Source organism: Anopheles funestus, chromosome 3RL (assembly GCF_943734845.2).
Source record: "Anopheles funestus chromosome 3RL, idAnoFuneDA-416_04, whole genome shotgun sequence".
In the NCBI taxonomy this organism is placed as follows: Eukaryota; Metazoa; Arthropoda; class Insecta; order Diptera; family Culicidae; genus Anopheles; species Anopheles funestus.
The window spans coordinates 61,786,462-61,800,731 of NC_064599.1; the positions used below are offsets into that span (position 1 = coordinate 61,786,462).

Here is a 14,270-nt window from a genome sequence, read left to right on the forward strand (position 1 = left end):
AAAAAATATCTCATCGAATTGGATCCAGATGAAGATGCGAAAGAGGTTTGTCTCCGCAAGCAAAGAGAGGAGTAAAGATTTAATCAGTTTGGAAAGAATCTTAGTTGGGAGTTGATGTATTAATCCTCCTAAAACACCCTACACATTTGCTTCCAAATTAAAGAAAGACAAAATATTTCTTTTTTTTTTACTCAAAAAACAAAGCATCTTCTTGCTCATCTTTCTACACTGGTGCGCACATTGTGGGTCGATCATAAAAATCACCAAGAACCGAGGTACGGAAAAGATATCTCCATATTGTCTCTTTATCGCGACCCCATAAAATAGGTACCCATGTGTGTATCTGTGTGAGTGTCTAAGCCATTTGAATGTACGACGTACAGCACCGTCGTGGGTTTCGATCGGCATAAGCTTCTCTAAAAGCTGCCGTTAAGTTCCTATCCCGCCCGGGGGTTCTAACTCCGGCGCGTAAAAGGGAAGCGATTTTTATGACACCGCTTTATACTTGTCTGTCTTTTATTTAGAGCCTGACGAAGACTTGCCTAGAAATAGGCAACGCGGAACGGCCGTACGTCAGGCGGGCGGCCACTTTCGAGCTGCTTAAGAACGAGTCTACAACCGTACCGGGTCGCCACACATCATAAACGGTTTCTACTTTGAACCCGGCTTGTGTCAAAACACTAGCCAAGTAAACGGGTGCTGGCACGTTTCTACTACGAACCTAACGTGTATAAGACGTACACTATAGGCACTACACGGTAAACCTGACACTGGACGCTGTCATGTCGCTTTTGGTGTAAAAAAAACAGGTTCACCAGTTCGTGCTAGATCGTTTCGTTACGGGGGCCAAAGTGTGTCGTAAAAGAACCAACCAACAAAAAAAAACATCTCCTCATATGCCCTCTTCTTAATTCGAAAGGTGCCTCAAGCACGCCACAGCTTCATACAACCAAGAGGGCATGGTGTTATTTATGTATTTTTGTTTCCGTCCCTCCTCAAAATAACCATTTCACCTCGGGTACTGAGGAAAACGGAAGGTTTTTATTTTTCCAATAGAACACAACAAAAAACCAGCGACCTCCAGGTTGTTGGAAGTTGGAAAGTTAAGTACGCGGCAACTCCCATCACCAACGGCGGAAGGAAGTGTGCTTACGAGTAAGGAGAGAAAAAGTATTCCTCTATTGCATAGGCTTCCTGAGGTTTGAAACCCTTTTCGTTCAGGAAGCGCGGCAAAGGAAGTCCCATTAACAACATCCGACACGCAACGCCATTGTTGCAGGCGCCGCGAAGTACTTGCATGTGGGAGACGCCAACAGTTCGAGCTTCCACATTATTGCCCAGTGTGTCACAGGCGCTTATTTTCGAACGATCCGTTCAATATGTTCCGGTGGTTAAATTTTACGGGCTTAAGGATTTAAAATGACCTACCCCCCGGCCGGTTGGGAAGGTTGGAAGCACTCGTCTAAGTACCTTTTGCCTATCCGAAGTAAAGGATAGGATTAAGCTGATTGAGTTATTGTCAACCGGGAGCATTTTGGGCATTAATCTCACCCATCCATAAGACGCGTCAGCGGAAGCGGAAGCGATTTGTGATTCGATGGCGTTAAAAAATTTGATGCGAATTGTGTGTGACTTGAATTTGGAATTTCTGATTCGTATTAAATTGCGTTAGAAAGAAAAAGATCCCAACATATGCAGACAGTAGGAAGCGTTAATTCAATCATTTATCATTCGTCGTATCACTCAGCTTTAACAAATCGCGTAAAATTGAGATGACAATATACATCCATTATGTTTTATCTGCTCTTCTAAACTACAGACCCAAAAAAACGAGCAGCAAAATATCACACACAGGGAAATCTCAAATTCATCTGAATGTTTTATTGTCGTTCGCCTAAATAAACCCATCTCAGATCTGATTTCATCGTGCGAGAATTGAGATCATCTTTCAAAGCTCCACCAAAAGTCGTTCCATACACGTCGGTGCGCTAGATGCCTCACCAATCGGGGCATTTTTTTTTTTGGGGATACATTTTTACCCACGCAACAAAGCAGAGACCGCATACTCAAACAATGCTAAGCGTTCCGTGCTTTTGCTAAGTGCTGCTGGGTCATAAAATGGTGCTCATAAACGGAGCGAGCCGTGGAGGGGAAAAAAGCCTTCTAGCAATTGGGAACTTCTAGCAACTTGACGCTAAAAACGTAACATTCGGCTGTGGGATACAGGTCTACTGCAGAGTTCCTCGTTGTATGGGCTTTTGCCACATTTTATGGAGCACTCTTAGAGGTTTTCGAATGCTTATTTCCAAGGTCTGCGATTAGTCATCAGAAATGGGACGCAGGGGCAGGACATTTGGACAGCACGCCTGAGGAAGGAAAAACAAAACCAGCCGGCGGTGCCCTAAGCAATCGAAGATAACTCCAAACGCAAACATTGGCATCAGTTGTGATAAATATTCATAAACACATGCGAAAGCCATCCTCCGCTACAAAGGATAACCGTCTGTTAGGGTCTTTTCTCCTTCTATTGCCATCAGTTTTTTTTTCTTTATTGCATACTATTAAGCGGCATCTTGAAGTTGCTGCAGGAGGTAGTTGATCCTCTGCCTCTCTCTCTACCTGTCCAGTTTTTATTATGACACTTCCCTCCTGGTCGTTACTGGCAGGATGCAAAACGGAGAGTTAAAAAAAGGACGCTTTTCTTCAATTTACCTACACTTTTAAACTAATTTTATGGCCTCACTCATTGTCCGTTCGTACCAGATGTGTTGATCGATGCAAGGATACCGACGCTTCCAGGAATCCCAAAATACTTTACGACAAATCTTCCTTCCCGTTGTCATCACCTTTCGGTTATCCTGCCCGAAAGGCATGTCCTGTCTTCTTCCGCTCCTGGTGGACATTACCGTCACCCGGAGCGGAAGATTTCAACTCCCCACCAATAAAGCAACACCGGACGAAGAGATAAATGGGCTCGGCCCGGGTTATGTTTTATGGGCGAAAAAGAGCTTTTCCCCTGTGCAATTCCTCAACCCACCCCCCAAGGGCGTCCGCTTTTTTTTTTGGAGTGCTTTCAAAACTTCTAATGGCCACGGAAAAAGGGAAAAATAAATAAAATTTAAAGAAAATTGCTATTACCTTTCCTCATTATACCGTTCTTCACCACTACTTCACCGCAGCGGCGCGTTCCGTATACGATTCTGCGTTAACTGCCATTAAATACGTCCGTATTTGACCGAAGCTACAGTCTTTTTCCCCCGTTTACGACGCATGGTTAATAAAATTCCCTACAAATAATTTAACATAAATTATGCAAATATTTTCCCTACCACCTGCCTGGTATCGCTCCGCTCTTTCTCGTTGCTTCTAGCTTTTGTGGCAATTTTTTTTTTCGCCTTTCTTTTCAACGACCGAAGCTTGAGTGTCGAGTTAATTGGAGTAGTTCCTGCTTTTTTTTGGGGTCTCCCTTACTGTCCGTTTGTTTGTCCGCCCGTCTATTCGTCTGTCTGTTTGTATGTCTTCTGACGTCCTCTTCAAACCCATCAAAACTTCCCGTGTGTCAAGCTTTCTGCTTTTCGCAACAAAAAAAAAGAAGAAGCAATTCTCCTTCGGGATGATGGCACCCCGGTTTAGGGCGCTTAAGGTTTTTTTTCGGGTAAGTCGTAAATCAGAGTAGTTTTAATGGTGGGCTGTGTGTTGCTTGTTTTTGTGGCCTGGCCTCCCTGTTCATTCGTCATACTCCTTAACACACCGTACGCCTAATTGACCCCGCGCAGATGGTTTGAACGGTGAAGAATGGTTTTTGTTTTATAAGCTCTGGGTCGCTCCCATTGCTTAGGACGCAATCGCAGCTCCCCTGTTTTGTGTGAGAGGAGGCTCATACCATTTCTCGTTTATTTCTCACTTCCGGATGATGGTTTTTGCTTTTTGGGTTGGGGAGAATGGTCAAATTATTTGCTTGCGTTACGATCATCATCATTTGACGAGCGTCAAATTAGGCATTTTCTCCCTTGCAGCACAATGACACAGAACATAATTATTTAATTGATGCACTTCACGTACCTACCTGCAGCAACGTTTGATGTACCTTTTTGGTGTACGAGATGTGTTTCGGAATAAAATAGAGAGTGCATATTAAGCAGGCATTGCAATTGCAATGGCGTACCCTTTGTTGTACGCCACCTGACCAAACATAACATACATTTAACAACGTTTCGATTGAAAATTGGTCCAAAATCAAATCCAAACGATGTCCTTGTTCTATAGGCATAAACCTCAGGGAAGTGGTACAATTTATTTCTGTTACGCTTCATGGTTGGTACCATTATTTTAAAACACTTTGATCTTTTCTAGACACAGTCCAATTTAACTGAAAATGGGGGAAAAATTGAATACTATTTCGATACTGTCTATCTGCACTCGGATGACTCGGGTCATCCAGATAGAAATATATTTGCAAACGTATTTTCGGGTTTGCATGAAGAGTAACTTTTGAGGATAAAAAATAAATTCCCCATCTGAAATGGTACGTCCGATACGCCAGGACACAAATTATAGTAATCATTTGCATTCAGGAGAACAATTTCTCGTTCTCCGGTTACACGAAAATCCTGGAATTAAACCACCTCTTTTGGGCTGAACTGATATACGTCTTCGTTGACAATGGTGATAAGACACGATGTAGGCAGTGTTTGATCGATAATAACACTGGGGAAGGAAATTTATGTACACTTACCTTCTTGCTCGTCCAAGAAACTGTTGACCTAAGGATATGACGTGGTCTGGTCACAACCTGTCCACAGTACCAATTTATCTACCGAAGATGGTACTCGAGAATGGGCCTCGTGGACGAAGATGAGCCAGTTCAACACTTCATAAATCACCTCTCCTTATGCGGTCCCTGTCCTGCTGAACCTCGCTGCTGTTGCCGCTCCACGAAGATGACGATAATGATAATGATGCTGGGCGCTGGCGGTGGCGATGATGATGCGGATAATAATATAAGTGATAGGCTCGATGCTCATTTCACCTGCGGCGTACAGTTTGTACCAATTATAACCCGCAAAACCTCTGGAGCTCCCTGTTACCAAGGGAGAGAGATGCGGTACTTCCCAATCGAATGGCGATACAATTATGGTAGGCATTCTTGTGGGCGCGTGTAGGTTGCGCGTACGCATGACGCATCACCTGAAGGCATATCAAGCGACGAGTCAATCGATTCGACCTGTTCGATCGGTAGTGTCTACATCGGCGCCGTTGCAACACCGGGCAAACGGAAAACGGTTCTCACTAATCGAGTGCCGCGCTGTCCCAATGTAGGCATCAAATTAACGTCACTCGTATGCCAATTGCCGCCAGCTTGCAGCGGGTGATTGTTATCCCGCGTATAGTTGCCAGATTCTCTCACTTCACTGCTCATCGGTGTACTACCGTTTCGTGTTTGATCAATGTTTTGACCTGTCATCGTACCCATGATTCCAGTTCGCCATTTCGCGAAACCTAATCATACGACACCCGTCCCAAAATGGCGCTGATGAGAAGAGACCTGTTACTAATCAGACCTTCAATTAGGTGTTATGCGGTTGGAGAATTGGACAGAAATTAATATTTCCCAAACTGTGCGCGTTCACAGGATAATTGTTCGATACGGATCTAAAACTCAAACTTTGACAAACAACAAATTAGCTAATTTATGTTTTTTTCTCTCTTCTCTCTATGTATATATGTGTGTGTTTTCGCACCATGTGTGTTTGATAAGCTCAGTCACTAATCACATGTCTCTGTTGTTTCTATTCTGTATATAGGCTGTCTCCTGGACGGAGTTCCGCCTTCAGCTCCACCGGATGTACCACCGCGCAATCCAACCATGAATCGAATGAATGGACGCGTTACCGGCAATCCTACCGAGCTGGGTGTAGACTTCGAACCATCGTGTCTGGTCCGGACACCGTCCGGCAACGTTTACATTCCGAGCGGAAATCTAGGTAAGTGCATCAGATCACCGGTACCAGGGGGGCGAACGGACAACTGATCAAATTTCAGTTGGCACCATCCTAAACCAAACCTAAGCTGGTCAATACATCGAAGAAAGGTGAAACGAGTGTAGTACAGTACCCGATTTGGATATCCAGTTCGCGTTGGCGAATCTGCTCCGGTTTTCAAACAAGGCCTGGGCCAGTACCTTCGATCCGTAAACCGATGTTTTCCGGTTGATAAATAACTCACCATAAATCAAGGAGATAAACAAACATAAACCTCACACGTCGGAAGGGATTGCCGTGTACCGGTGAGCTGAGGGAACCAATGGGAGAATATAAACTTTCGTGCACCACGGTAGATGCTGGACGTCGGGGAAATTCAACCGTGGTAAGGGTTGTTGGTAAATAAGATTTTCCACCGAAAAATCCCTTGGTGAATTTTTAAACAGCTTCTCCAATGTTTTTGGGGGTCTTCTGCACACTGAAACATCCATACCCGGGATGCTGTTGCTCGCAGGTGGTAGAAGTTTCTTGGGGCGTCTGTCGTCCCAAACCATCTTCCGAAGGTGTTAAGGTGCGCGTACTGGGGGTGATACATTGGTTTACCCGTTAGGTGGTTGGTTAGTGGAACCCCTTGGCTAGAATAATTGAAACGTATCAGTGATTCATACTTGCCACAATTGGATCGAACTGGTGAATTATTGAGTGTTTGAGGGGGTACTTCAGATACGAGGATACCATAAAGTAATTTACCTGAAATGGTGTTCGCCGTATTCGGGAAAGCAGGGATGGTACGGGGATTTACGGCTGTCGTAATTCAACACAACCCATCAGCTTAATGCAATTGGGGAAGTGATATTTGGTGGATGGAACTTGTTAGAGTTTCTTTGCCCACATATTCAACATTGGGTTATCGAAGTGTTTGAGCAGGTGTTGTTTTATTACAAAAACTATTCCTAAAAGATGTGTTATGAGATGGCTACACTGTGGTCTACTTTAAGTGAGGTCGTCCCGGAAAACTATTTGGTTACTAAAGATATATCACTGAGCATCGTTTCAGTAACACTGAGTACTTAACCACAAAATCGGAAAACTTTTGGTTCTCAGAACGCTATCAACTATGGTGCAACATCAGGGAAAACTCGCTCACTTTCGTTTGTCAGAGCGGGTGCATTATGCATGCGGATTCGGATCACCCGGGGAGGGCGTTCAGCGAAACAGATCCCGCAGAGCGGACGGCGTGTGAAAGAAATCACTCAGAAGTACCGTACCAACAAATTGCCATTCTTCAGCCCACTTAAACGTGAAAAGCTTTACTGCCTGTATGCGAACAGAAAAGGCAAATGCATAAGTCGGCACACACGTAAAAAAAAGATACGCTCGTAAACAAGCCACTTGAAATGGTTGGCTGTTCTCGTCGTACTCCAAGTGGAATATCGCCCGGATTTGATTGTCAAAGTAAGCGTATGTGCACCCGCTCGCATGTATCGAGTACGTACGAGAAGTACCACACACTACCAAGAAGACACTACGTACTATCAGGTTCGCGGCAAGGCTCCCGAAAAGAAGTTGGGAAGCAATTTTGAGTTGAGTTGTCTGTCTTACAACAGCAACCACAACTGGGTGATGCGGGGTTTGTTACCGAAGCGGGAGCGTTTACATCAAACGATTGGCTACTTGCTGGCCACTATCATGCTTTATTCTTCAGAAGAAAGCTACCGTTTACGGCGAAGTCGGGAAGAGAACCATCAGTAAGCACAACATGCACATGCCTTTACCGGCCATCATCATTATCCCCGGGTACTTTTGTTTGCCTCAGATGTTGAAGCCGAGGGTGGTAGAATGGGAAAAGTAAGAAACATCTTACCAGAGCAACTGACTGTCTCAACCGCTGGTAAGGAACTGTATGGTTACCATCTTGAAGCAGCACGTTTGAAATATGTGGAGCCGTTTTGCATATATACATTTTTTTTTGCTGTATCGCTTCTCCTTCCTTCAGTTGAAAGTATCCCAAGTATCGGCTTCTATAATGGGTCGTCAAATGGATCCAAAAGACGGAGGACACTTCTGTACCGTTCTGCCCATCTACTCCAAGACATTCCGGTAATTCGGTCGAATAGCAATCCCAATATGCAATAAGCAACGAATGGTATGGCTCAATAGTACCGGGACGCGAGGTGAGTTGTCTTGCACGCTGGCTTACAAATGCTACCATCGTCTTGGTTGTCAACGGTCGTCTACCGATGCTGGAACAAATCACATGGTGTGTTGCACGTACTGTCACACCGCAACGATGGTTTTGCTGGGAAAGCATAGCAGTATTTATGCTTTTGCATCAGCATTGTAGCCCTGGACCCGGGCGGGGAAATACGAATGGACAAACGTAAGCAGGGATTTTCGACGATACGGAGACGCCTTCTGTTGCGCTACTGTTCGTAGTCACTAGTGCCTTCTTGGATGTCTCGTATGCAGTTGGAGTGCGTTCGTTTGGAAAACTTGTTTCCATTGATGCTCGCAAAAACCCATGACGAAGACTTTGACGGCAAACTTTACCTACTCTACACTGGCTGTCTGATGGCAGTAAGTGTAAGGTGGTCCAAAGATATCCAGTCCAGTGTATCGTCCGAATGTTTCGGTGCGTGTCCCAAACCAAACGCAACCTGTGCCTCTCCTGCTCACAACATAATCCACCACAAGACAGGGAAGTTCCCCGTGGGAAAGTGAAGCGAAGTCTCGTTGACGTGTTGAGGATTTTGCAGGCGTTGTAACAATTCCCGACCCTTCCCCCATCCAGAGTGGGTGGGTCTTACCATCTCCTGATCCTCCAGGTTGGGGTGCGATTTTGCATGTATCTCCGATGTGTGGACACGATGTGCATAAATTTTATCGGTAAATCCGTTCTAGGGAAATCCTCACGTTCTGTTCCCTTTTCCTGTAATGGTTGATCATTTGATTTCCCCCTAAACAGACAACTCCCTTCCTCCTGGTACAGAACCATCCTTGTTAGCTTGATAGGATGCATTCCTGTTCGATCGGGTGTAGAAGGTACCTTGTGCGTTCGGTTCTTCTCATCCCATGGTAGAGGAGCTTCAGAAAGATAAAGATCATTCATTAATGCAATTAGAAGTATTTTATGTAAAACAGACACCTTCAGGAATTGGTATACGGATGGGACCATACGGGCTTTCAGGGCTTTCAGTTTGTCTTCGAACTCGAATCGATTCGTTTGTCTGCCACTGCCTTACATTCTGATGCGATACCCACAGCAATGGTGTTTTGTATCGATGTGTCCAAGAATTGCAATTCAATGTGATAACAGAGGAGAGGAGCATCGGTCTGGGAATCTCGACCGACTGTGTAGTATGAGGCGAAGCCTATGTTTATGCAAAACATAATCCGCAAACTCCATTCAGCAGAACACGACCATTTACAGTTGCTGCATCTTCATGCCATGCTACACCCATTGCCAACGCATCCTGAATGGTTTTTAGACTTGGTGAAATAGAACCGGTGGGGAGGTCGGGGTGAGTCCGGGCAAAGTAAGTTGATGTTTATCTCGTCTATTGATTAAATAATTGTAAATTTTGTGGCTTCAGGCAGTACGTGCCAAGTGGCGCTTTCGATTATACCCTTACCGGGCTGTATCTCCCCCACGCGTACCTCACAGAGTGCATCATCAAGACATTCCTCGTGGTGTATTTACCCGGAATTTGTTGGCAATTCTCACGGGTTCAACCAAAACTGCAGACAAACCGCAGCAAAACAGCAGCATGCCCGTGACAGTTACATGCACATATATATGTAAATTTCCCCTACGTGGACTTGTACCTTTCCGCGCCTTCCCGTTCTATGGCCAAGATAAGGATGTGCCGTAAACGGAATACACATCCACACGCCATTACATTATCGGATAAACACACGGTACGATTATTTGTTTACTTACCGTTTTAACGTTCCAAGGAATTGAGGTTCCTCTTCATGAGGCTGCATCAACGGTTGACGGTCATCTCTTTACAACCGAAAGACGTAAAAAAAACCGTTCCCTCTTGAACGAAAAATTAAACAAACCAAACAAAGTGAGTGTGCTGTGTGCCGTTTCGGGAAGGGACACATCAGAAGCGCCTGCACATGCAACCCCGACCGCGGCACTGCTGCCGTGTGGTGCGCGTATGTAGGCATTGCTTCTCCAGCGTTCCAACGTTACCGAAATAACCAAAACATAAATTTCCGACACTCCACTTTACATGGTACATCTGTCTAAAACTCACTGTTGTTTTAAATTGAGAAAATATGTGCAGATCACTTGCAGCAGAGCATATATGAGGCAGTTTTCCTGTATGTATGTGAGTGTGTATTTGGTATATTTTTGAAAGGCTTTTTGTCGTTTTTTTTTCTCTCTGGTGGGTGTTCTGAACATTGGGAACGAACAAGCAGGATAGAGACAAGTGTTTTAAAGTTTGCATTGGTGCAGGCAAGGTTACTTTATACACGCTGCCGGTTCCGGGTGTCCTGAGTGTCGACACACATCTGACGCTGGTTCGTTAGTATGTGCACTCGTGGGGAAAAAAACAAATTGCCTCCATGAATTGGGGCGGTTTGTTTCAAGAAGCTGTATGTTTTCTCCTTGCTTCTCTACCATTCCGAGCAGCGGTATAGGTCATCATCAACTTCTACCACGATCAGTATGGCACGCACCGGCGACTGTATACTATATATATCATACCTTTAGCGTCAGCAGTCAAAAGTGGTGTTTGTGTAAAGATGGCGTCGCTTTGCCTCGCGCCTCACTCAACTTCCGGTGTGCTGGCATGTGGCATATACCATTCGATCAAACGATTGATTCGTACTTGTTAGCATGCAGACAAATTTCACTTCCCATTCATATGGCCACCAGAGGTTTGATCTATTCTACTGACAGTGGCGTTGAGAGTTTTTTTCTTCTCAACTGCCTACACCGTTTCGCTACTCAATCGGTTAAGTAAACACTAATTGATAAATGGATCCGTGCGCGATATGATTCAGACCTAGTGTATCATTCGAAAAAAAACGAACGCTACTGTACATCGTCGTGAAACAGCTGAATAGTACATTTTAGCTTCAGAAATAAAAAACAACGATGTTAAACACATCACTCACTGCGATGTAGTTTTAACGAGAAAACAGTGAATATCTCTCGTTTACAGACGTGCGCAAGTGTTTGTATGATGGACATCAGGTCCGCTAACTACCGTAAAGGCTGTTCTCAAGTTCTCGACCATGCTCCAACTGTTCGTCAGTTCGGTACCAGGTAACCAGGTTGAAAGTTTGTTGATTTCATTGCCATTCTAGTGCACGATTGAGTAGCACCGGAAACTTCCATTTGGAAACTCCCTATCTGACTGCACGCAGAATTGAAGAGATTTTTCCACCACGATAACTTCGAATGAAACGAAGCCCTATGCAGGGCTAGCTTTTCACAAACTAGCCTTAATTATGGACGAGGTTTTCCAAAACCTCCTCCACACACAAATGCTCTCCATCTCGACCCCACGGGCGAATACTAGACGGCGTGATGGAAAGCATCCAATCGTCAGATGTTCGGATCGATACGATTACCCAATATCGGCATCTAGCGCTGGAGGCATCCAGAATCTACCGTGAGCAAATATTGACCGAGAGCGCTAAATTCTGGTGCAGCAGTTTGGAACGGTGATGATTGGATGGTTGGCTTTACAGAACGCTGAGGTTCTTCGAACGAAAACTAAGAGCTGCATACGTGTGCTCTTTCGTCTGTACGCACAACACGAATTTAGGCATGATCCAGTCGTGTTTTTGATTATTTAGTAAAAAGTTCTTTATGAGACTCCTGGTAGTAGTATGGTTGATCTCATGGGGAGAATGTCTTTTACATATTTCTTTCTCGTTATGGGCTGTAGGCTAAGAAACTATCTCATCCTACCGTAGCTTCCAAGGTTATAATTTATGTAGGCATTTTCGTAGTTTGCCTACTGAAGGGATAATAAATTAATTATTTATTCTATCTAAACTAAACACTCCTCTCAAGCAATTGCTTATTTTTCGCCTTGAGTAGATAGAGCAATAAAATGGAAGAGTTGCCCTTAAATCGATCAGGATTGGTGATGGGTTACCTATCTGCTTCCGGACGACAGAATTCCCGTGTTCGGTTGGATACTTTTGTAACACAAGCAGTGGTTGTACTGTCCAAAAGCTACCGGCTTCTGGTAGAGGAATTATTGTGTCTTATCCTCAGATTTATTGGAAGGATTAAGCCCTCCCCAAGTAGGAGACCGCACGATAATCGGATCCTTGAAGGCATTGGGAGCCCACTTGTCCAGAACAGCACCCAACAAGAGATGCTGTTATGTGCTGCCAAACTGAAATAATGACTAAAACAACAACCCGGAACGATACAATGCTGTTTGGTGATGATGATGATGCTGATGCCCATCAGCAAGACTCATCCGGACTTTTATCTGGCTCGGTTCCAGACGTGATGGTTTGCTGAACGTTTGTAAAGCGAAGAGACGTTTAATTTACTCCCATAATTGCTCGTTGGTTTTTCGTTGTGACTATCTATTTTTGATGTCGAACCGGCTGTGCTGTGCTGTCGCATGTATTCCCAACGGGATGGACAACCATTGACAACTCGTAATCGACGCAAAAGATTTCGGAGTTTCTACAAAAGGGAGGAACACATGACATCCGCAAATGACCAATGTGCCAGTGAGTGATCCAAGTACTCACACCACCCACCCCAAAAACGGACTAATGAGGATGTTTGCGGTCTGTGGTCTGGGTGGGGTGAAGGCATCCAGCAGGCAGAAAGAAACATCCAAACAAAATGACGAAAAAAAAAGAGCTACACATAAACCTCAAAACCCTTAAATCCCCTCCATTTGACAGACGAATCCTGACCGTGCGGACAGATCCGTCAACCCGTACCGTCCAGTGTAGCGTCCATCCGTTTTGCGAGACCTCTGCGTTGGGACCCTTCCATAATGGCTACAGCATTGGTCAACCGCAGAATGTAAATTAACGATATTGCATTCACATGTCCATCAAATTATCGGAACAATTACCGTCACTCCGAAGCCTCCGATCATGCCGGCTTAGCACGGTCCGCATGAACCCTACATTACCCCGGGGATGGGTATGTACACGCGCGCCCCGTGTGTATGTATGCACACGCATACACTTGAAGTGCGTGCGTGCATACTATCAATTAGATTAAATTAAATTAAAGACTTCAAGTGGCGCTCGACCAGAACTTTGCCAACTCCGCGGGATGGATTTTCGTCCAATAAGCGCAATTTCGGGGTTTCGAAGCCGTGCTCCGAGCTGAAATACACATCCATCGGCACTTTGCACATCAGACACACACACACACACACTGCACCATCGGCTGGAAAAGAGGTTGAAAAGCAATTTGCGTTAATTTATAGTCCCTGACAGCATGCAAAGTGCATACGGAAGGTACTTTGCCGAGTGCAGCAACCGTGGATGGATGGGTTTATGCGAAATCCGAAAGCTCCCGACTAAGCTCCCAGCTCGAAATACCGTTTCCTACTACTGCTGGTGCTGCAATGTGTGTAAGGAGAACACCGATTGACGGTCAATGGCAATGGTGAGGGACGCAAGGTCCTTTCTTGACCTCCGGTGACTCTCGGTACCAGCGCACTGACAGTTGTTGAACTGCTACGGTACTTTTCGCTGAACAATTTTCCGTCTGCTGCTACTTCCCAACGTGGAACAGAAGTTCCCTGGTTGGGAAAACTCTTCTCCACGCCCAAGATAACTACATGCACCAGAGAAGAGTGTTTGCATACCTTTTTTTCACATCACATCACATACGCCAGTGCAATTAGATGATTACTGGTCAAAGCTTGTTGCGTGATTAAAGCAGTGCTCAGCAATTTCTACGAAACCGAGTATCAGTGTTAATGTGGAAGAAGCTGTTAAATGCCCTCCAACAGTGGTGACCTTTGGAAGATGGTAACCAAATGGTAGAACATCCAGAGTCCCTGTGGTCTAATTTTGCCTCTCAAAAGCCCCCATTCCTGTTCTCAAGATTAGTAAACCTACCCTCTATTAGTTATGGAGCAGTGTGAAAGTGTCCTGTGATGGTATGAAAGCAATTGCAAAACCACCGGCACTGAGAACGGTACAGTGTCTCATCAATTATAGAACAAGATTAGATTTAACACAGCATTTAAAGACTCCTCTGCTGGATATTCGAATGGAGACATTCTACTGCTACTACTCACCTTTCAATTTCAAAAAGTTTTTGGGGAA

General features: G+C 44.8%; 1 protein-coding gene across 16 annotated transcripts in view; it reads left to right on the top strand.

Moving 5' to 3' along the window:
• LOC125768032 (teneurin-m) overlaps nucleotides 1-14,270 on the top strand; it is a 616,010-nt gene that overhangs the window by 496,995 nt on the left and 104,745 nt on the right. For all 16 annotated transcript variants that reach the window (XM_049435139.1, XM_049435138.1, XM_049435141.1 and 13 more), the window contains one exon: nucleotides 5,805-5,984. In XM_049435139.1, the coding sequence (XP_049291096.1) occupies nucleotides 5,805-5,984 (180 nt within the window). The remainder of the gene's footprint in view (nucleotides 1-5,804; nucleotides 5,985-14,270) is intronic.